Genomic DNA, 18,651 nt, shown 5'->3' on the forward strand with positions numbered 1-18,651 from the left:
CAATGTCGACCGCTGGTAGTCGTCGTCGTCGTCGTCGTCGTCGTCGTCGTCGTCGAGGTCGTAGTCGTAGTCGCTCTGTAGTGTCTCTTAATCGCTGACTTGGCTCTCATTCGATTCTTCATTTCGACCGTCTCTCTTACTTTATGCGGCCAGCACTCGACCGTGGGTCAAAACAGACCGTTATTTTGCAGTAGTCATGACCCTGCCTGCAATCGACTGGGATCGAAGCTCGAGAAGACTCACCTAGACATCCGTTTACTTGGCTGCACTCCGCTTAAGAAGTGTGTCCAAAAGAAATGTCAAAGTTAAAATCCATAACAGTTCTTCGTCCACGCTCTTTCGATATTTCAGTCCAAGACGGCTATATCCACCATCCCAACTTTTTCTACGCTCTTTGTTTCCCTTGAACTGCTTTGCTCGTTGGGGGGAGGGGGCCGCAAATTTAGTTTCGGTGCAGAGTTTCGTACTGGGCAGAGTGTACCCCTCTTTTTCCGGCTCGTTTGCTTTTGATTTTCCATCCCTGAGCGATTTATTTCTCACGGGTTTGATCAAAGCGAGTTTTAGCTTGGACTTTCTCTAATTTCATAAACTCGCATTCTACCGCTTAATCGTATTTTCTCGTATTTGCTGGCTCGACTATCTGTTGTCTGACTTGGGTTCCAAGCCCTGCTGTTGCAATAGCAGACTCTAAACCTTTTGGCCTCGAGCTACGGGGTGGAGTTATGATTACCTCAAATCTAAATGGTCAATTTAAGGCCCTATATACGTATATGCTCGAACTGTGTCGTAAGTGCCTGCTCACGCGAGCATTCTGCTTCATAGTAAGCGGATGGTATGTATTGCCGAGCTCATGTGTAGCCACGGCGAGACATATGCTACAGCCTGCAGCAGATAAATACGACAACGTACAAAAATAAAAAGATCAAACAAAAAAATTCAAGAGTAAAGAGATTAAATAAGATCACTAGAAAACTCAGAACACGCATACTCCTTCTACGCCTTGGTACCTCTGCACTCATTCACGCTCTCGACAGACTCGAGTATTTACTTCTTGGTACTTATTCCCAATCGTCTTCTTCATCGTCTGGCTTTGCATTGCTTGCAGAGCCCTCTGTCTTTGACGCAGTTGCTGCTGATTCCGCCTGTGCTCCGGCAGAAACAAGATCGAGGTTCGATGCCGGCTTGGATACCAGATCGTAACTGCTCTCGGTCGATGGACGCGAGCTAGATCCTTCCTCATGAGTTAGCGCAGCTCCGACATGCTCATGCTTGACAGTCATTTCGGACGACCCAAGACCAGATGACTCGCCACTGGGCTGATCTTCATCGTCGTCGTCATCCCAGTTGAAATTATCCTCGGTGGTGCCAGCCTCAGTCAGAAGCTGTTTGCGACGCGCCTCTTCTTGGTTGATTTGCTCACGCAGAAAATAGTATCGTTTCCAGAAATCTGTATACGTGATTTTGTCGGGTACAAGTTTCTCCATCAGTTTGCGTAGTTCAGGATAGTGTTCGAGATCATCAGAAATGGGTTCTGTCTTCGCATCGACCGAAAAGGCATCAGAGAATTTGCTGAACTCTTCGTCTCCTGATTCAGCAGCCAAAAACGGTTCCACTGACGTGTGAAGCGCATGCAGCTGTGCATCCAATCGAGTTGTATAGATCTGGCGCTTGATGTCGTCGGGCACTTCGTACAAGAGATCTTTGGATATTGTTGCCGAATGATCATCGTTGATTCCGTCGACATCTTCGCCAGGTTCGACTGACACAACATCGCGTAGTAGCCCGTTGACTTCTTTGCCAACCTGACTTGCGAGTTTACTAAACTCAACCTTGTCGATTTCGTCGAGTCGTTTCTGAGCCTGCTCTTTGAGCACGGCAAACATTCTGCTGGTGCTAGCAGGGGCGTCCTTTACACGCGACCGTACAGCCGACGCAGCCGCTTCGGTATCGAAACTACGTCGAGTTGTTGCCACGAAAGTGCTTGCCTGGCTGGCTACCTGAGAAGCCTGCGTAGCAACCTGATTTGCAATCGTAGATGAACGTAGTGTTGTTGTGATGGACGCAAATTCCTTAGAGGCTAGTTCGCTAGCTACAGAAATATCTTTCCGAGTCTCTTCGATGGCGATCCCTCCCTGACAATCCATTTTGTCAATATCTGCTACTGGTGCCTGAAGAAAAATAGAAATGATACTTACTTGCTTCTTCATGGTCTGCCAAAATCCTCCGATCGTGGCCCCCCAAGCTGATTCTTGGATCGTCTGCATGGCTTCGGAAAACTCTTCTTGTAACGTCTGTTCAGAAGTCGCTGACGCTGTCTGCGATGAGCTTGGTTCTCCAGAGACAGTCACATCATTCTTCAGAGATTCCTTGTCCGGAAGCGAGCTCTGTTGGATGGCATCATACGCGGTATCCATGTTTCTTTTGGCGGTGAGATCGACCTTGGATCACTGCGTGGGCACTTGACTAGCTCGACTTTGGAATATCCGATGTTGAAATACTTGCCTCCTTTTTTAGATAGACGAATCGAATAAACCCGCAGATACTGTGGTTGTATAGTCGACTACAGTCCAAATAGTCGTCAAACTGGAGCGAATTTACAATCCAAATACTACGCAACACACCCGCTAACAAACGCAACCCTTGTCGGCTGCTCACCCTCCTTTAGCTCCTATGCTTGGGTCTCTTGCCTCTTTCCGCCCACGCGAGGAGTCCTTCCGTGGGGCTCGCTAGTAATGCGGTTTAAAAATCAGTCTGAATTTACGTAATTTCATGCATATTTAGATTACTAGAGCTCTCGTTAATTTTGTTCGTAGCAAATTGGACTGTTACTTTATCTATATTTTTATCAAGCTTAGTTCGATAAGATCGCCGTAATTGATTCAGTAAGTGCTATGACTTCAGCATGATCTTCCACCTGCATGCCGCATTGGGAACTGGACCTGACCTCTCCGGTCAAGAATCACTTGATTTACTCGCTCTCTATATAGGTTATTCCACTACTTACTTGACTGTAAAGACAAGCTATCAATAAGTTGTTTGGAATTCTTGTTTAATAATCATATTTTTAGTATATTGCCTATTTCCTTCTTTAGTAAATTCAACTTCCTGAAATAAACTGAGTTTAGGTATTCGTTCTAATTTCCGAATTCTTTAGGGTAATTAATAATAGAGCAGAAAAATTACTCAATCGTCCACAGCGCTGCTCACAACCTCAGCCTGAAATTAATCTAAAATGACTACAAATCTATATTTCATTTATCTCACTTTTTTTTTTTTACTATTTTTTCTCATTAAGTCGATCAACACACCAGAAAAAGATACAAACTTTTTGTCATCCTCTCATCTCTAAAAACTATCAAAATATAAATGAAATGAAATAGACCTTTTAGCTCTGTCCACCTCGTTCTCTTGTTGTAAATCGCCATACAAACCAGCACTCATTGACTTCGAATGATTCTTCGAGGAGAAAGTATGATCCAATTTTCTGGAAACAGCAGATTCAGGCACGTAATCAGATACATGTAAAATTATTAACCTACTTCGACATCACATCACATCATCAGCGACAACCAAAACTAAAACCAAAGCAGGTCCAAACATTTCTTCTTTCTTTCTCTTTTCGTTTCATATTATACAGAAAATGCAAAAATAGAGATGAGCAAAACAGATCAGGGAGAGCGTGATGTGCACAAGGCAAGCGATCATTCCATTAAATTGTCTCCGAGCCTGCTTTATTTCAATAAACTTGTAGGGATGCACCCAAAAACTATTTTTCGTCTCTTGTCAGGCATGCCATTCTCACCGACGCGTCAACTAGACGGAATATCAACCAAGGGCGACGTAGCAGTAACAGATACTGAAGTTTCAGTAGCCGATTCGACTACTGGCGTAGCAGGAGCGGCGACTGTAGCGTCCGTTGCGCCAGTAGCAGTCGTACTAGGATTTAGTACAGCAGTTTCATCCTCAGTTGACGATCCATTAGCATGACTATTATTATTATTATAATGATGATGATTATTATTATTATGATGTCCGCCGACATTCATTAGTCGCGGCGCATTTCCACATCGATCTTTGCCGAAATTGATTTTCAAATTCCGATAATCTTCCTTCTGTTTAATGCCCTCGATGGCCTTGATAGCATTTGCAATGTTTGTAAAATTGACAAACGCACAAGACTTTTCCCGTAGCGTGTTGACCAGCTCGATATCTCCATATTCTGAAAAGTCCGCTCGTAACCGTTCAGCAGTCCACGAATCATCGATATTACCCACATAGACATTTCTGCTCGCTCCGCCAGTAACTGCAAGTGCAATGGCTGTAGGTAAAGGTCCAGAGTGTTTGCCCCAACCAATCTTGAGCCGGCGTGCATGGATCATCAGTCCTTGTACATTCGACATCGCGAAAAATTGCGCAGCTGCAGTGGGATCAACAAAGGTGACAAAACAAATATGCTTTTCAGGAATGTATCTAATTTGATGAAGTAGCCCTCCACGAATCACATTGCAAATTTCTTCAATTGTCGTCTCGGGATGAATGCTACCCAAATACACTGTACGGTTTCCCAAGTTGGCAATGCCTCCTGCAGTAGTCGCAACCGCAGCTGCAGCTGCAGATTGATGGGCAAGAGCGTTCGTGATCACATCTCGATCAGTCGAAGCTACAAGTTGCTCATAGCCAGGCGTTATACCCAAAAATTGGGCGGCATTCTGCTGTTGAGTCTTTGAAACATACGCGCTGGGTAAATTAGTATAAAACAACATAACAAATCCCCTAATTCAGGAAGACACAAGGAATAAATACCATCGATCTTTGCCATAGAAAACTTTTCTATTAGCCCATTTAGGATCTTGGGGAAGCTGTTGAACAGCTTTGATTGCAGATGAAATGCTCAAGAAATGTACGAAACCAATCAACTTTTCACGAACAAGTTTAATAGTATCAATTGGCCCAAAATGACCAAGATCCTCTCGTATCTCCTCTTCGGTTATGTCTTCGGGTAAGTTTCCCAAATACACGTTTCTGCTTGCTCCTGATTGCTGAACCGCGATAACAATACTCATTGGCACAGTAGAAGGCTTTCCCCAACCGACCTTGATATCTTGAGAGTGGATTGATAGTTTGCGAAGAATAGCATCCGAATGAAAATGCGAGGCAGAATTCACGTCTAAAAAGGAGATAAACGCGCAATTCTTCTCCGGTAGCATCCGCACGGACTCAACTGGGCCTAAGTGAACATGCGATAGGAGTTCTTCCGCAGTGGTCTCTGCAGGTACGTTTCCAAGATAGACTGTACGTGAAGCCTGTACCATTTGCTGAGTCGCAGCAGCAGCGGCAGCAGCTGCAGAAATGTCTCCGAGTCCGGTCAGAGATCCGAACGGAGAAATATCAACATACGGGTTATATGAGAGCCCCACATATTGTTCAGCCGGCGATAAGAAACCAGCCGGTGAGAGATTTGGCGATGTCGGGAAAGCCATCTGAGGCGTTGCGAAGGCTGTAGAGGGAGTTCCTGCAGAATAAAAATTAGACAAGTCTGATTGAATTGGGAAGTCACATAATGTAGAAAAAGGCGAACCATTTAGTAGAGAAATGCCAGTAGGACCATTGGCGCGCAGCGGAGCCGATTGAGAAATGGATGCAGAAGATGGTGCATGACCGGGGGCAGTTGGTGGTGCGGCAGCCGAAGGAGCTTGCATGCTGGATTTTGTAGAAACTGAGGTCTTATTGCTACTAGAGCCGGATGAAGTAGGAGGAACCGAAGAAGCCTTTGGACTCGGAGCCGACGGTATGTCTGAATCTGTCGACCTCGTGTTCTCGGGAAGAGACGACGAGGGTACTGGAGAAGAACTAGTGGTCGTAGGAGCAGTAGTAGCAGTGGTCGGGGAATTGATTGACGGAGAGGACGAACGATTCATATCCGGTGCAAGCAGAGATGAAAGGGCCAGGTCTTGCGTCGTGGATGATGACGAAGGGAAAGACTGGACACTTGTCATGGAGATAGGGCTCGAAGACCCTTAGGTAGAGAGAAAGATAGAGGATGAAGAAAAGACTCTTAAATTGGCACAGAGAAAGCTAAGTGCGATATCTATCAAGTTACTCTAGAATCCAATAGCAAAGGCAATTGACTTGGATATGGAATAGGAGAAAACGATCAACTGATAACAGGAGATGGACAATCGATAGGAGGCAAGAACGTGTCTGCTTTCGGGAGACAAAAACGGAATTGAAGTTGGTTGTCGAGGAAGAAGGAGTCTCCGAACACGGGGGGGAGGGGAAGAGAGGCAGATAGCTAACGAGTACGGGAGGAGTCGAGACCAAGCTAGTTCGACCGTCGACAGGAGAGATGCAATTCGAAGTCAATTGCTAAGTCGAAAGGAGGAAGCCGGAGGAGAAAGGACGATAGAACTACAGTCTTTAGAAAGACAATGGACGGACGGACGAGAAGGAAGTGAGGGCCTGGGAAGAACGTGAGCAGGTCGAGATAGTTTTAGATAGAGAAGAGGAAGGCGAAGGGCGTAAGGCGGAGACACAGTCAGGCAAGCAAGCCCAAGCACCAACGAGCACCGTACACAGAGCGAGCTAGTGAGCGCGAGGGTTTGAGTCAGGGCGAGGAGCTTCTGCTGGCTTGCTGGCTACTAGTTGCTGCTGGCAGACAAGAGAAAGTGGCCTGGCGAAGGGAGAGGAGCTGGAGAGAGCGCGGTAGGAAGAGATCCGGGCAGGGGAGCGCAAGCCACAGCAGATAGCGAGACGTGGCGGACAGTGAGGAAGGGCGAGAAGGTAAGCCAGACGGAGATCCTGAAAAAGAAGAATAGACCAATAGAGAAGATTCAAATCGCAGTTGACAAATTATAGACGAGAAAATGCAGGTAGAATAGCGAGAAAAGTATTACCAGCAACAGGAAGATCAGGATCGAAATGAGATTCAAAATCAGAGGTAAATTGAGATTGAAATGCTACAGCAGAACTAATCAACATAATAATACTAAGGAAGAAGCGCTCGATATCGGCGCAACCGGCTCAAGCGACTCGATAGCAAGCAAATGAGCTGGTAAAAATACGACACGTCGACTACGACTTAACAAATCTACGGAACCCAGTTGAAACAGCAGTTCTGATATCCTCGAAAACGCAATATGACAGACCGATAAAGAGACTGAATCTCCACTTTAGTTCTCTCTCTCCTCGGACTTCACGGACTACTACACGGTAACAATGATCCGACGACAAAAAATAATTCTAGTCCTAGGCCAGATTTCATGCCTTCGTTCCAGTCTGCATCGCCTCATCAACTAGCCTCAGGTGGCAGTGAACGAGTGGCTTTGCAACGGGCGGTGCTGCTAACCACTCGGCCGGGCACTTCTTGCGTAGTAAGCGTGGCCATCGACTGGGCCTGGCCCGCAGCCAATCAAATCGCACCGCCCCCACGGCCACATCACCAGCCATGAAGGGTAGCCACAGAAGCTCAGGGGCCTCAGGGAACTGGAAATCACGTGTGAGTATGACAATTACGCAGCAGTGTAAGTAAAGAAATTCCCGGAACAAGAGCCCCAGAAACAAAGATGCAAGAGCCAAGGTTCTTGTACTGCTAATAATATTTTGATCTGAGTAATTATCATAAATTAGATTGTATCAGTCATTTGGACGTATTAGATAGTAAATAGTGCTGGGAATTGCATATATACTTTAACTAGAGGGTAATTTTCCAGTTTTCTGTTATTCTAGCTTTGTTTTCAATTCATTACTATAATACGCAATGGCCGAACCAGACGTCCAGTCTCTTTCAATCAAAGATATTCCACCACCGCCTGAGGGCACCATTTTTATCGACGACACCACAGGTACCGATTCAACGGATGTTGGAACATCAACCAACTCCCCATTAAAGACCCCTGCGTTTGCACTTTATGCTTATCCGGACGCAACTGCCTACTACGTTCGACGGACTGTGGACTCTCCCTATGAGCCTATCTCTGCGTCTATGCTGAAGAAGGCTAAAAAGGGTGTTGACTCCATTGGAAAGAAAATCAAGGCTGCTGAAGAAGCCAAAATTAAAAAAGAGGCTGACGACGCCAGGAAGCTGGCTGAGGCAAAGGCAATTGTTCTTACAGAAGATACCTCTCTCCCTGCGCCCAAGAAAATCAAGATAAGAGACTCGAAAGAGAACAGAGAAACAAGAGTCGTAATTAATGGTTGGGTCCACCGACTTCGCCTTCAGAAGGGTCTTGCATTTCTTGTGCTGCGTGATGGTACTGGCTACATCCAGTGTGTTCTTTCAGGGGATTTGGCAAATGCCTATTCGACATTGACTTTGACGCTCGAGTCGTCGGTCAAAGTTTACGGAGTTATTCACTCTCTACCTGAAGGAAAATCCGCCCCCGGCAATCACGAGCTTACTATTGATTATTATGAAATCGTTGGTCTTGCGCCAGGTGGTGAAAACGCAATCACCAACAAGGTCCAGGAGACAGCAGAGCCTTCGTTGCTGCTGGATATGCGCCATCTTGCGCTTCGTGGCGAGACGATGGCTGGCATTTTCAAAGTTCGCGCAGCGCTATTGCGTAGTTTCCGCCGTGTTTACGACGAACTGGGTTTGACTGAAGTCACTCCTCCATGCATGGTTCAAACTCAGGTAGAGGGAGGTTCGACTTTGTTTTCGCTCAGCTACTATGGCGAGAACGCATATCTAACACAATCTTCTCAGCTGTACCTGGAGACTTGTCTCCCGGCTCTTGGAGATGTGTTTTGCGTCCAAGAGTCTTTCCGCGCAGAGACATCGCACACTAGGCGACATTTGAGCGAATATACACACGTTGAAGCCGAGCTTGCGTTCATTACCTTTGAAGACCTGCTTCATCACATTGAGACCATACTCACAAAAACTATCGATTATCTTCTTGAGGACCCTGATATTGCAGAAATTGTCAAGAAGCTCAACCCTCATTTCGTTCCCCCGAAATTGCCTTTCCGACGTATGACGTATGAGTCTGCATTGACTTGGCTGAACGAACATGATATTCCCAACGAAGAAGGCGAGAAGTTCAAATTTGGAGACGATATTGCTGAAGCCGCAGAGCGCAAGATGACTGATACCATTAACGAGCCAATACTTTTGACTCGATTCCCTGTCGAAATCAAGTCATTCTACATGCAGAAATGCGCTGACGACGATCGTGTGACTGAATCGGTGGACGTGCTAATGCCTAACGTCGGTGAAATTACTGGTGGAAGTATGCGTATCTACGAGCTGTCGGAACTCATGAAAGGATTTGCTCGTGAGAAAATTGATCCTGCCCCATATTATTGGTTCAATGACCAGCGAATTTACGGTACTTGCCCACATGGTGGGTATGGTTTAGGAACTGAGCGAATTATGGCATGGCTTCTTGATCGGTACACTGTTCGTGATTGCTCACTCTATCCTCGTTTTACTGGTCGCTGTAAGCCCTGATTTTTGCACATTTATCATTTGCTTTTAGATTGATGTAAGTTGCTTTTGTTTCTATCTGTCTTGTTCATGTACATTTATCTATATACTTCTCAAATGTAACCTATTCTACAATTTTCATGTCCGTTGATCCAAAATCATTTTTCCAAAAGCTTTTTTGGCCACACCCTTGTCAGGCCGATATACGCAAACACCTCGCAAATATGTTTCTACGACTGCACCGGTTAAAGTGAGACCTTTGTACGGGGAAACTTTATTTTTGAACTGTAGTTGGTCTTGCGTGACTGTGAACTCCTGATCAGGGTCGAAAATGCAGAAATCGGCGTCATAGCCTCGTTTGATCTCTCCTTTGAAATGGGATAACCCTGCTTGTTTTGCAGTGTTAGCAGATGTCCAAGCAGATACCTGAGCGAGGGAAATGCCGCGCTTGCGGGCTTCTGTCCAGAGAACAGATAGACCAAGACCTAGACCGGAAACGCCTCCCCAAGCATTGAAAAAGTCTCCATGCTCTGGATCCTTTAGCTCGGGAGTACATGGAGAGTGGTCTGAAACGACGGTCGTCAGGATTCCACGTTTAAGAGCATCCCACAGTTTGTCTTGATTCTCTTTTGTACGAATCGGAGGACAGCATTTGAAATGGGTAGCTTTGTCTTCGACAGCACCGGAATCAAATGTTAGATAGTGGAAGCAGGTTTCTGCCGATAGATTGATTCCGTCAACTTGAGCTTGTTCAATGATGGGAAGAACATCTGCAGAAGATACATGAACTACATGGAGCTTGAGATTGTCCTTATTTGGCTCGGCCTTGGCGAGCTTGACAATGGTCTTAAGAGCAGTGGTTTCAAAGGAATCAGGCCGACTGGCAAGGAACGACGAGTAGCTCGTCCGCGACATATCCTGGGCAAGCTCCGGTTCTCCCTCAGGAGGAAGCATCTCCGCATGGAACATGTAGATAGCAGGCGTACCTGCCAAAGTCGACATAGCAGTAGAGATATCCGATTCATCGACAGCAGGGAACTCGTCTACTCCAGAGTTGATCATAAAACATTTGAAGCCTCGAACACCCTTCTCTACCAGCGGACGCAATTGGTCTGCGTTTCCCGGAATAACCCCACCCCAGAAGGCAACATCAATAAAACATTTACCCTTGGCGGCTTCCAGCTTTGTATCGAAATTCTCGACAGTTGTCGTCGGTGGGATCGCATTCAAGGGCATGTCCACGACTGTCGTGACGCCGCCGGACAAGGCAGCCTTGGTGCCCGTCTCGAATCCCTCCCAGTCTGTACGACCAGGTTCGTTCAAATGAACATGCGCATCGACAAGACCTGGCAAAATGACTTTATCGGAAAAGTCATGGTAAACTGTCCCTGCAGTGCTGTTTGCTGGCGCTGGGAAGAGAAACCCAGAGTATACGTTCTCAATCTTGCCTGCGTCAGAGACGAAGACGGATGCCGGCTTCAACTCGCCGTCGACAAGAACGCGCTTGGAAACGAAAATCGCAGGCATGACTTCAGTATATCGTTGGTTCCCCTCCGATATCAGAAAGAACCGGCACTCTTCTCTATTTATGTACAAAACTTCCAAATCAATCCCGACTGGATAAGAAATCTTTTGATCGCCGGAGTAGCCCGTCAACGCCGCTCTCTCTCGACTTAGTGCTCTAAATTCCTCCACTTACACGTGACTGATGAACAGAGGGTTTTGATCCGATGTTTGAGAAAGCTGCATAAGGTGAGTTCAGTCGGAGGGAAGGCAGCCCAGAGACACGAGCAGGACGAGGACGGAAAGAGTAGGAAGACAAAGAAGGCAATCAGACAGGACATTGCGTGAAATTTAATCAATTCATCTTATTGGTGACCTGCAATTTCGGGAGTCCAGCTGTGTTTCAATATTTGCTGCTACTGCTGCTGCTTGTTCCTGTTCTCGATTATCCTGCTGGACTCTCACTCTGGCTTCTTCCGCGGCTCCGTCATCATCCTCCTTTGGCTCGACTTCTGCAGTCCTGCCCTAGTTACGTTGCTTGCACATCACCTCTCCTCTGAACTGCACTTCTTTCTCTGCCATCGCCCACTGCTCATTCTACAATCAATTTGTACTCCCCAATTCTGCTATTTCTTTGTCTGCTGGTGACTTGATTTGTTTGACCATTTTGTTTCTGTTCAACCAAATCGGGTCTGTTTTTGAACTGACTGGGGGCAAATCCTTTGCTCTATCTGTCAGTCACCTGCAACGGCGATCCGTGAATTGTCTACCTTCTGAACATCTGTCTGCACTTGAGGGCTTCGGATCGAATCCTTAGATTCCTTTTTTCACAGTCGCGACGAACAGATTTTTCGTGTTTGATTAATTCTTTTCCGTCGCTGCTTGTTGCCGTTTTTGTTCTGCAGATCCGCGTTGTCCGCTTGCTTGTTTGCTTGCAGTCCCCATTTGCTCTGCATACCTCGCAATGCCGCCCGACACCACAATTGCAGCTCCGTCCCCCGACCCAGACGACTTTGCTGCTCGAACTACTACCAGTCCGCCATCAACCACCCAAATAGCATATTCACAGGTTCCATCCACTGGTCTCAATGCGGTGCCGTCTGACGTGTCAGGCTCACCAGCTTATCCTACAATCGATCAACGCCTCGATCACAGCCAGAACCAGCAGCAACCCCAACAGCAATCTCAATACACGACATCTCCAGCTTACGAATCAACAGTTACGTCTCCTATAATTCCTGCTAAACAGCTATCTCAGCCTGTCCATTCTCCGGTCAACTATTCCGGCGGACAGTCCGATATTTCCGTCTCTTCTACAGCTGCATCCGATGGCACTCCGTCAACAGCACCATATCCCTCTGCTACTCATAATCCTACTCCGATATCTTCTATCCCTTCTTCTACAGTCGTTCAGCAGCCGTCTTCTCAGCAACAGCCAGTGCCGCGTTCTACAGTCACGCGTGGCAAATATTCCATTGGCGATTTTGAAATCAAGCGGACTCTGGGAACTGGATCGTTTGGTCGGGTCCATCTAGTCCGCTCTCGATACAATAAATTATATTATGCGATCAAAGTGCTCAAAAAGGCACAGGTGGTCCACTTAAAGCAAGTCGAGCATACGAATGATGAGCGTCGTATGCTGAAACTTGTTAATCATCCATTTCTCATCCGTATTTGGGGCACATTCCAAGACTCGCTAAATCTGTTTATGGTAATGGATTATATAGAAGGGGGTGAGCTGTTTTCTTTGCTTCGAAAGTCGCAGCGATTCCCGAATCCAGTGGCAAAGTTTTATGCTGCACAGGTCACTCTTGCGCTGGAATATTTACATGCGCACAACATCATATATCGCGATCTGAAACCTGAAAATATTCTTTTAGATCGGAGGGGAAATATCCGAATTACTGATTTTGGATTTGCAAAAGAAGTTCCTGATGTGACATACACTATGTGTGGAACTCCTGATTACATTGCTCCGGAGGTGATTGCCCGCAAGCCGTACAATAAATCTGTCGATTGGTAAGTAGTATTTTTGTTTCGCGTATTCTCAAATTTCTAACTTTCGTCAGGTGGTCAATGGGAATCCTTATATTTGAAATGCTTTCAGGATATACTCCGTTTTACGACCAGACCCCGATGCGTACATACGAGAAGGTTTTGCATGGGCAGGTGACTTTCCCGGACTATATTCTTCCGGAGGCAAAGGATCTACTTTGCGGACTTATCACTGGAGATCTAACGCGTCGACTTGGCAATCTTGCGGGTGGATCAGCGGATGTCATGAATCATCCATGGTTCCATGAGGTAGAATGGGACCGGATTTTGCGTCGTGAGATTGATACTCCGTATGAACCGCCGATCCGCCATGCTGGAGATGCTAGTCTGTTTGACTATTATCCTGAAGAGAAGTTGAACTACGGAATTCAAGGAGATGATCCGTATGCATATTTGTTCCCCGACTTTTAAACAACAAGACCTTCATTGTCTGTAGTGCGTTTGCAGGCCACCAGAACCTATTGTGGATTAATGTACTTATTTTGCGTTTAGTATTGTGATTTTTATTATTTTTTGAGTAGCAAGACAATTTTGGTTTGATCGTGTGTTCTGTATTGGATTCCATTTATTTTGTTGAGAAGCCGAAAACTGTGTTAATGACGATTCGTATCGAGTCCTGAAGAATGTTTGTCGTGAAAAGTCAAAATAGTCAAGAAAATGATGTATTGTCGTAATCGAGTTCATTGTAGAATTGCGCCACAATTGCAGATCCGTTGAATAACCTACCATTTAATCCATTGACAGCAGCCAAGGCAGATGATTCGGTTGAGAACTTGATATAAATGTCGACCGAAGGAGCATTAGATTCATGAACGTAGACTCGTTCCACAGATCCATACTATTCTGATTAGACTGAACATTTAAAATATAAAAATGACAAACCTTTGAATCGCACTCCGAACCAATTTCACCCGCGAGATCTTCGTCGACATCTTGGACTGCTATCAATTGTCTCAAGACGACAACTTTAGACAACAGACCATGGATAAAATTTCTATTACCATCGCGATCCTTCGCAAGAGAGGAGTCAATGATTTTGCCGTGACCCTTTTTTGATTTGTCGGCGCTAAATCGTAATGGCTTTGTGATTCCTGTGTTTGTTGCTCCGAGACCCTGACCAGGTGTCCAGCCATATTTGGAGAGGAGTCGTTTGGCAAAGGTTTCCTTTGGTGTGATTAGTCGGGGCTGATCCTGGATATTTGGCTGGCGATACATCACATCTGTGCGGGATAGAGCAGATTCCGGTTCGTCAGCAGAGGCTTCAGGAACTGGAGATGCCGAAAGTGAGACCGGAGCTTGCTCAGATTCGGACGATCGTTTCTTCTGCAATCCTATCAAAAACTCGCGCCAGTCTTCTTCTTCCAAATATTGTTCTTCGCTGTTTTTATACTCTTCGTAGTTATTTGGCCGTCTTGGATCGTAATCATCATCCCAGTTCAATTCTCCACGTTCCTGCTCTTCCATTCGCCGTTTCTTTCGACGGCGGTAGCTTCCAGCATTTGGATTTGTATTTGGATTTGAAATGCCGAAAGTATCTGGAAGAGTGGAACCAGGAGCTGGCTTCACGAGAGAACGATCTCGAGTAATCTCATCTTTGGATAAGATAGTCAAAGTAGGGGGTTTTGAAATTACTGCGGGAAAAGATTGGTTGTCTAAACCTATCGAATTAGCTAGATCTTGTTACCACTAAACCTCGCTACCTTTTGGACCTTCTGTGGATTGTGTCGAAAGGTAGGAAATCGGCGGATTGGACGCTACAACTGCGTTTGATCGTTCGCCTGGGTCCATGCTGAATGCTATCGTCTCATTTGAAAAATGATTGTTCGATCGAATTAAAGAATAGACATGTATACTCTTCCTACTACTTCACCTACAGAGCGACTCAAGCCCTGTGGGAATACTCCCATCTACGAAAGAGCCAGCAGAATCAACAACAGTAGGCACCTCCACCACCATATCTGCTGGGTTACTGGAATTTATCATTATTATTGGTGGCAACCATGACGGTGGACCGGCTAGATGATGACACAGTCACAGTAGCGTCGCTGACGTTACTATGTCTTCGCCAGCGCGTTATTCCCGGTGATGTTAGCAATATCCATAGTAACATCTAAAAATTTAATACTAATTTGACACAGTTTTTGCGATATGTTAAAGAATTATTGTCGAATTCGTCGTTGTCCGAGGAGAAGATATGCCGTATGTTTGACAAGAACACGAGAATGTAAAATTGGTGACTTATCAATACTTTTAGATGACTTGATCCAAGTGCCCATTACAACCTGCACTGATCCACTCCACGTTCAATATCTGACATACGCAATTATCGATAATTCACCGGTAGCGTCGTTATCAGCACTCTTGAACTGTCTAGAAACTGCAGACACTGTTTTTCTTCTCGAGTTTTTACTGGAGGTCTCAAAAGTGATAGAGACCAAATGGAGTTTTCCAGAACAACAAGACTTGGACAGTTTATTGGATGTGCTTGCAAGACTTATGCAAAATATTGTTGAGAGATCGGAATTGCTTGATGAGGTCGAGCTTTTGGAGAATAAAGATGAAAATAATTTATTGGAACAGTTTCGAGCGACAGTTGGGTCTTTTTTGATACAACTGTGCAAGAACTCCTGGTTCATAAAGAGGTACAAGAATGAATTCGAATCCAAGTCCAAAGACAATTTCGAAACCTCGATAAAGCAATTTTACATGAAATTGCACGTAATCGATGAATCGTTGTCGACCGAACTGGCGAGTGCTGTTGGTAATTTTATTGACCAGAGTGAGTCTACATCCGTACAACTGGACGTCAAATCAGGAGCAGGGAAGGTGAGATCTAGCTCCGACAAGTTATCCTGGTTAGAAGCCATGATGAAAAGACGCCCAGAATTGGGATCAACTGAATTTATAGCCCAGATCAGCAAACTTTTGCGGATAGAGAGCGCAGATATTGCGATTTCTCGTTTGGTTGGTACAGCCTTTGACTCACTGTTGATCTGCGCGATGAAGCAAGATTTAGCGCGTGTCCCTTTATGGAAACTGTTTATTGTAAACAGACTTCCTCTTGTGCTTGGGACCCCGCCATTGAATGAACTTCCTAGTTCCATGTTCGAAGTTGCTCTACGAAGACCGCTACTAAACCTCGATGAAAGTGCGTTAGCGTTGGTCAATAATTCGTCCGAAAATGATTTCGACATGATGTTTGCCGCAACATCGACGGCTGGAACTTTGGTTTCGTATGATATACGTCGAGAATTTCTTAAAAGTTTGACTAGACTTGGACTCATTGATCATGGAGCAGTAGAGCGAGTGTTGGGTGGGGAGTCAGGAGAGGAGATAATCGAACAGGAGAGCGTGGCTGCAAAAGAAGATATGATGAGGTTGATCACAGAATCCTTTGATTTTGAGAATAGCATCAAACAGTTTATTTCAAAGATCGAAGGCTTGGATTGTTTATCGCAAGGTCCTGCTATCGATACTATTGTGCAAGTAAGTAATAACGGAAGCAATGAGGAGTCCGGAGACTAACCGACTAGTTGCTATCGATTTGGACAGAACAGAAAGAAACGTATAAATTGAGGATTCTATCGCAAGAACTAGCATCGAGCACACAAACAATGAACATCATGCTATTATATCGTGACCCATACGATGTTCTAAGGCCATTAATTTCCTGCTTGGATAACTGGTCATACGAAGATGAGACTAATTATCAAGATAATTACACAGACTTTGGATTAATTTTATTACTTATTTGTTCGCTGTATTTCCACTTCGACTTGGATATAAAGCTTATCCGATTTGAGTCCGAAACCTCATTTTGTCGGAAATATCTATCGTCGTCTGGAACCGCACACTCGATCGAGGAATTGAGTCAAGAGCAATCGGATTTACTTGGGGGCTGGATCATGGCGTTGTATGATACGAATGGGATTTCGGACGAATTGATGAAGTCGTGTTCGCCGATGGAATATTTATTGCTTGTACCGACAATTTTCCAGCAATCTGTAGTTGCCTGTAATCGGTCTTTTTTGGATATCGATACACTAAAAGGCGGATTAGAATGTGAGTTTTCGCAAATTTGTAAGCAATTTTTCTTCGGAAATTTTCTGATCTTGCTAGATTTTTTCCAGCCGTTTTTATTGGCTTCGGTGACTAGTGCCTTACATTGGCTGGGCCATCATCTCTGGACACTTCAAGATATCGAAGTACCACTATTAATTCTTCAAGCGTTGGTTATTCCCCCATCGCCTTCTGAAGAATCAGAGCCTATTCATAGGCTGGCTCTTCAGATTGGCGCATTGCCGGTATATAATGTTCTCCAGGAAATTTTACGGCCAGATCGGCCGAAATCAGATGGAGGGCTACCAAACAGCGTCAACTATATGGAGATAATTAATGCATTAACACCTTATTTACAGTTTCGAAAGGAATTGTGATTTAAATACATCTCGATAGCCGTTGTCGCCAGTAGTCGGATATTATGTATGGTTCGAGGTCTGACCATCTATACCAGCATCCGATAATGTCATTCTTTCTAGATGCGAGGAGAGGGTTGAGGGAGTTGAAATCAGCGACGATTCCGTCTCGAATAAAAAATGAGACGGCAGCGGCTGTCGATGGGCTTGGAGGAGAGAGAAAGAAGTTATGAGTGTATTTTGGACTCATTCCAAATGTCCATTTCCATGTCTGCTAGATTAGTAAATTCATATCCGTAATGAGAAGAATAGTGTAACTGACTTTTAATTGAGTACAACCTTTTTCTATAGCTGCGTTTTCTTCATCCGAAAGAGTATTTTCGTCGACAAACCTGACATTTTTGCCGTCATGTTCTGAGGAATAAACTCGCTTAAACTCAGAAACTAGACGGCTAATGAACAAGTCCATATTTAAGCCAACGTTGGCGACAGGTGATTTTACGCTCTCTACCCCAGGTCCATCGACGGTTTGCCATGAATCTTCACGGATCTGGTTAGGATCATGGAGCATCGAGGAAATGTACGATAACTGGCTGTTCAGTAACATTGTACCATGATGATACGCCTTTCCTCGCTCAAGTTTGTACGCGGAACCGCTAACTTTCTTTCCAGTTTCATCGACGATGTCGTGCCGTTGATTGACGACAAGTTTTTTGCCTAGACTAGATAAGTCGTTGTTAACAGCATTACAGATCATGAGCGCGTGGACGTCGCGGTCGAAATCAGAATTTGGCATCATGACACAGAAGTTGAGATTGCCAGTATCATGGAACACAGTTCCGCCACCTGATCGTCGTCTGATTAAGGGCAACTGATGTCTCCGCAATGCCGACAATGAAGTGAGCTCTCGATACGGATTCTGGTTGCGACCAATGACAATGCATGGGCTGTTAGTGTAGAGAAATAGAGTCCGGCGGTTCACGTCAAGCGGGAATCTGCTGAACAAATAACTTTCGAACGACAGGTTAAAGTAGGGAGAGTTAGATCGCGAGATGTAGACCTCTGTCTCAGGACCTGTGGATAGACGTCGGACCGATAATAAATTCGGTTTACAATGCCGAAAACGAACAATCAGCATTCCTAGCTGATCCAATTGATCTAGACTGCACAATTGATTCAATTGTTGCAACTTGACATGTCTCCGTTCATGAAATCTTGCTCAAAATCCCAGCTCAGGGAGAAATAATATTC

General features: G+C 45.2%; 8 protein-coding genes across 8 annotated transcripts; 3 read left to right on the plus strand and 5 right to left on the minus strand.

The window, feature by feature from the left end:
• Positions 1-730: 730 nt before the first annotated feature.
• On the minus strand, positions 731-2,605 carry V1516DRAFT_675367 (uncharacterized protein). The gene is made up of 2 exons (XM_066922237.1): positions 2,196-2,605; positions 731-2,132 (listed from the first exon to the last, which is right to left on the minus strand). The coding sequence occupies exons 1-2, from the start codon at positions 2,412-2,414 to the stop codon at positions 1,059-1,061; spliced, it is 1,293 nt and encodes a 430-aa protein (XP_066777466.1). The 5' UTR covers positions 2,415-2,605; the 3' UTR covers positions 731-1,058.
• Positions 2,606-3,809: 1,204 nt separating this feature from the next.
• On the minus strand, positions 3,810-5,480 carry V1516DRAFT_624344 (uncharacterized protein; the record flags this gene model as incomplete). The annotated part of the gene is made up of 2 exons (XM_066919657.1): positions 3,810-4,737; positions 4,804-5,480. The coding sequence occupies 2 exons, from the start codon at positions 5,478-5,480 to the stop codon at positions 3,810-3,812; spliced, it is 1,605 nt and encodes a 534-aa protein (XP_066777467.1).
• Positions 5,481-7,610: 2,130 nt separating this feature from the next.
• On the plus strand, positions 7,611-9,585 carry V1516DRAFT_675379 (uncharacterized protein). Its single transcript, XM_066922238.1, has one exon. The coding sequence runs from the start codon at positions 7,757-7,759 to the stop codon at positions 9,449-9,451; it is 1,695 nt and encodes a 564-aa protein (XP_066777468.1). The 5' UTR covers positions 7,611-7,756; the 3' UTR covers positions 9,452-9,585.
• Positions 9,474-11,105, minus strand: V1516DRAFT_675380 (uncharacterized protein). The gene has a single exon (XM_066922239.1). It carries the CDS (start codon positions 10,952-10,954, stop codon positions 9,566-9,568), a length of 1,389 nt encoding a protein of 462 aa, XP_066777469.1. The 5' UTR covers positions 10,955-11,105; the 3' UTR covers positions 9,474-9,565.
• A 319-nt stretch (positions 11,106-11,424) lies between these two features.
• Positions 11,425-13,555, plus strand: V1516DRAFT_345576 (protein kinase A). The gene is made up of 2 exons (XM_066918932.1): positions 11,425-12,949; positions 13,000-13,555. The coding sequence occupies exons 1-2, from the start codon at positions 11,895-11,897 to the stop codon at positions 13,394-13,396; spliced, it is 1,452 nt and encodes a 483-aa protein (XP_066777470.1). The 5' UTR covers positions 11,425-11,894; the 3' UTR covers positions 13,397-13,555.
• On the minus strand, positions 13,466-14,905 carry V1516DRAFT_675385 (uncharacterized protein). The gene is made up of 3 exons (XM_066922240.1): positions 14,686-14,905; positions 13,868-14,637; positions 13,466-13,823 (listed from the first exon to the last, which is right to left on the minus strand). The coding sequence occupies exons 1-3, from the start codon at positions 14,771-14,773 to the stop codon at positions 13,635-13,637; spliced, it is 1,047 nt and encodes a 348-aa protein (XP_066777471.1). The 5' UTR covers positions 14,774-14,905; the 3' UTR covers positions 13,466-13,634.
• Positions 14,849-17,718, plus strand: V1516DRAFT_675391 (mediator complex, subunit Med5). The gene is made up of 5 exons (XM_066922241.1): positions 14,849-15,072; positions 15,124-15,184; positions 15,240-16,471; positions 16,519-17,047; positions 17,105-17,718. Exons 1-5 carry the CDS (start codon positions 14,986-14,988, stop codon positions 17,419-17,421), a joined length of 2,226 nt encoding a protein of 741 aa, XP_066777472.1. The 5' UTR covers positions 14,849-14,985; the 3' UTR covers positions 17,422-17,718.
• On the minus strand, positions 17,020-18,614 carry V1516DRAFT_675395 (uncharacterized protein). Its single transcript, XM_066922242.1, has 2 exons — positions 17,723-18,614; positions 17,020-17,671 (listed from the first exon to the last, which is right to left on the minus strand). The coding sequence occupies exons 1-2, from the start codon at positions 18,536-18,538 to the stop codon at positions 17,423-17,425; spliced, it is 1,065 nt and encodes a 354-aa protein (XP_066777473.1). The 5' UTR covers positions 18,539-18,614; the 3' UTR covers positions 17,020-17,422.
• Between the last annotated feature and the right edge of the window lie 37 nt (positions 18,615-18,651).

This window comes from Lipomyces oligophaga (genome assembly GCF_038497815.1).
Source record: "Lipomyces oligophaga strain CBS 7107 unplaced genomic scaffold V1516scaffold_4, whole genome shotgun sequence".
In the NCBI taxonomy this organism is placed as follows: domain Eukaryota; kingdom Fungi; phylum Ascomycota; class Lipomycetes; order Lipomycetales; family Lipomycetaceae; genus Lipomyces; species [Lipomyces] oligophaga.

What these genes read in the sequence shown, in the direction of transcription:
- V1516DRAFT_675380 (XM_066922239.1), bottom strand. Translation starts at nt 10,954, where the DNA reads ATGCCTGCGATTTTCGTTTCCAAGCGCGTTCTTGTCGACGGCGAGTTG.
- V1516DRAFT_675385 (XM_066922240.1), bottom strand. Translation starts at nt 14,773, where the DNA reads ATGGACCCAGGCGAACGATCAAACGCAGTTGTAGCGTCCAATCCGCCG. An exon ending in ATCCACAGAAGGTCCAAAAG is followed by an intron (nt 14,638 to 14,685) that starts GTAGCGAGGTTT and finishes CGATAGGTTTAG; the next exon opens with ACAACCAATCTTTTCCCGCA. An exon ending in GTTCGGAGTGCGATTCAAAG is followed by an intron (nt 13,824 to 13,867) that starts GTTTGTCATTTT and finishes TAATCAGAATAG; the next exon opens with TATGGATCTGTGGAACGAGT.
- V1516DRAFT_345576 (XM_066918932.1), top strand. Translation starts at nt 11,895, where the DNA reads ATGCCGCCCGACACCACAATTGCAGCTCCGTCCCCCGACCCAGACGAC. An exon ending in TACAATAAATCTGTCGATTG is followed by an intron (nt 12,950 to 12,999) that starts GTAAGTAGTATT and finishes AACTTTCGTCAG; the next exon opens with GTGGTCAATGGGAATCCTTA.
- V1516DRAFT_675367 (XM_066922237.1), bottom strand. Translation starts at nt 2,414, where the DNA reads ATGGATACCGCGTATGATGCCATCCAACAGAGCTCGCTTCCGGACAAG. An exon ending in GGCAGACCATGAAGAAGCAA is followed by an intron (nt 2,133 to 2,195) that starts GTAAGTATCATT and finishes ATGGATTGTCAG; the next exon opens with GGAGGGATCGCCATCGAAGA.
- V1516DRAFT_675379 (XM_066922238.1), top strand. Translation starts at nt 7,757, where the DNA reads ATGGCCGAACCAGACGTCCAGTCTCTTTCAATCAAAGATATTCCACCA.
- V1516DRAFT_675391 (XM_066922241.1), top strand. Translation starts at nt 14,986, where the DNA reads ATGACGGTGGACCGGCTAGATGATGACACAGTCACAGTAGCGTCGCTG. An exon ending in GTCCGAGGAGAAGATATGCC is followed by an intron (nt 15,185 to 15,239) that starts GTATGTTTGACA and finishes CAATACTTTTAG; the next exon opens with ATGACTTGATCCAAGTGCCC. An exon ending in CTATCGATACTATTGTGCAA is followed by an intron (nt 16,472 to 16,518) that starts GTAAGTAATAAC and finishes CTAACCGACTAG; the next exon opens with TTGCTATCGATTTGGACAGA.
- V1516DRAFT_675395 (XM_066922242.1), bottom strand. Translation starts at nt 18,538, where the DNA reads ATGCTGATTGTTCGTTTTCGGCATTGTAAACCGAATTTATTATCGGTC. An exon ending in AAGGTTGTACTCAATTAAAA is followed by an intron (nt 17,672 to 17,722) that starts GTCAGTTACACT and finishes CTAATCTAGCAG; the next exon opens with ACATGGAAATGGACATTTGG.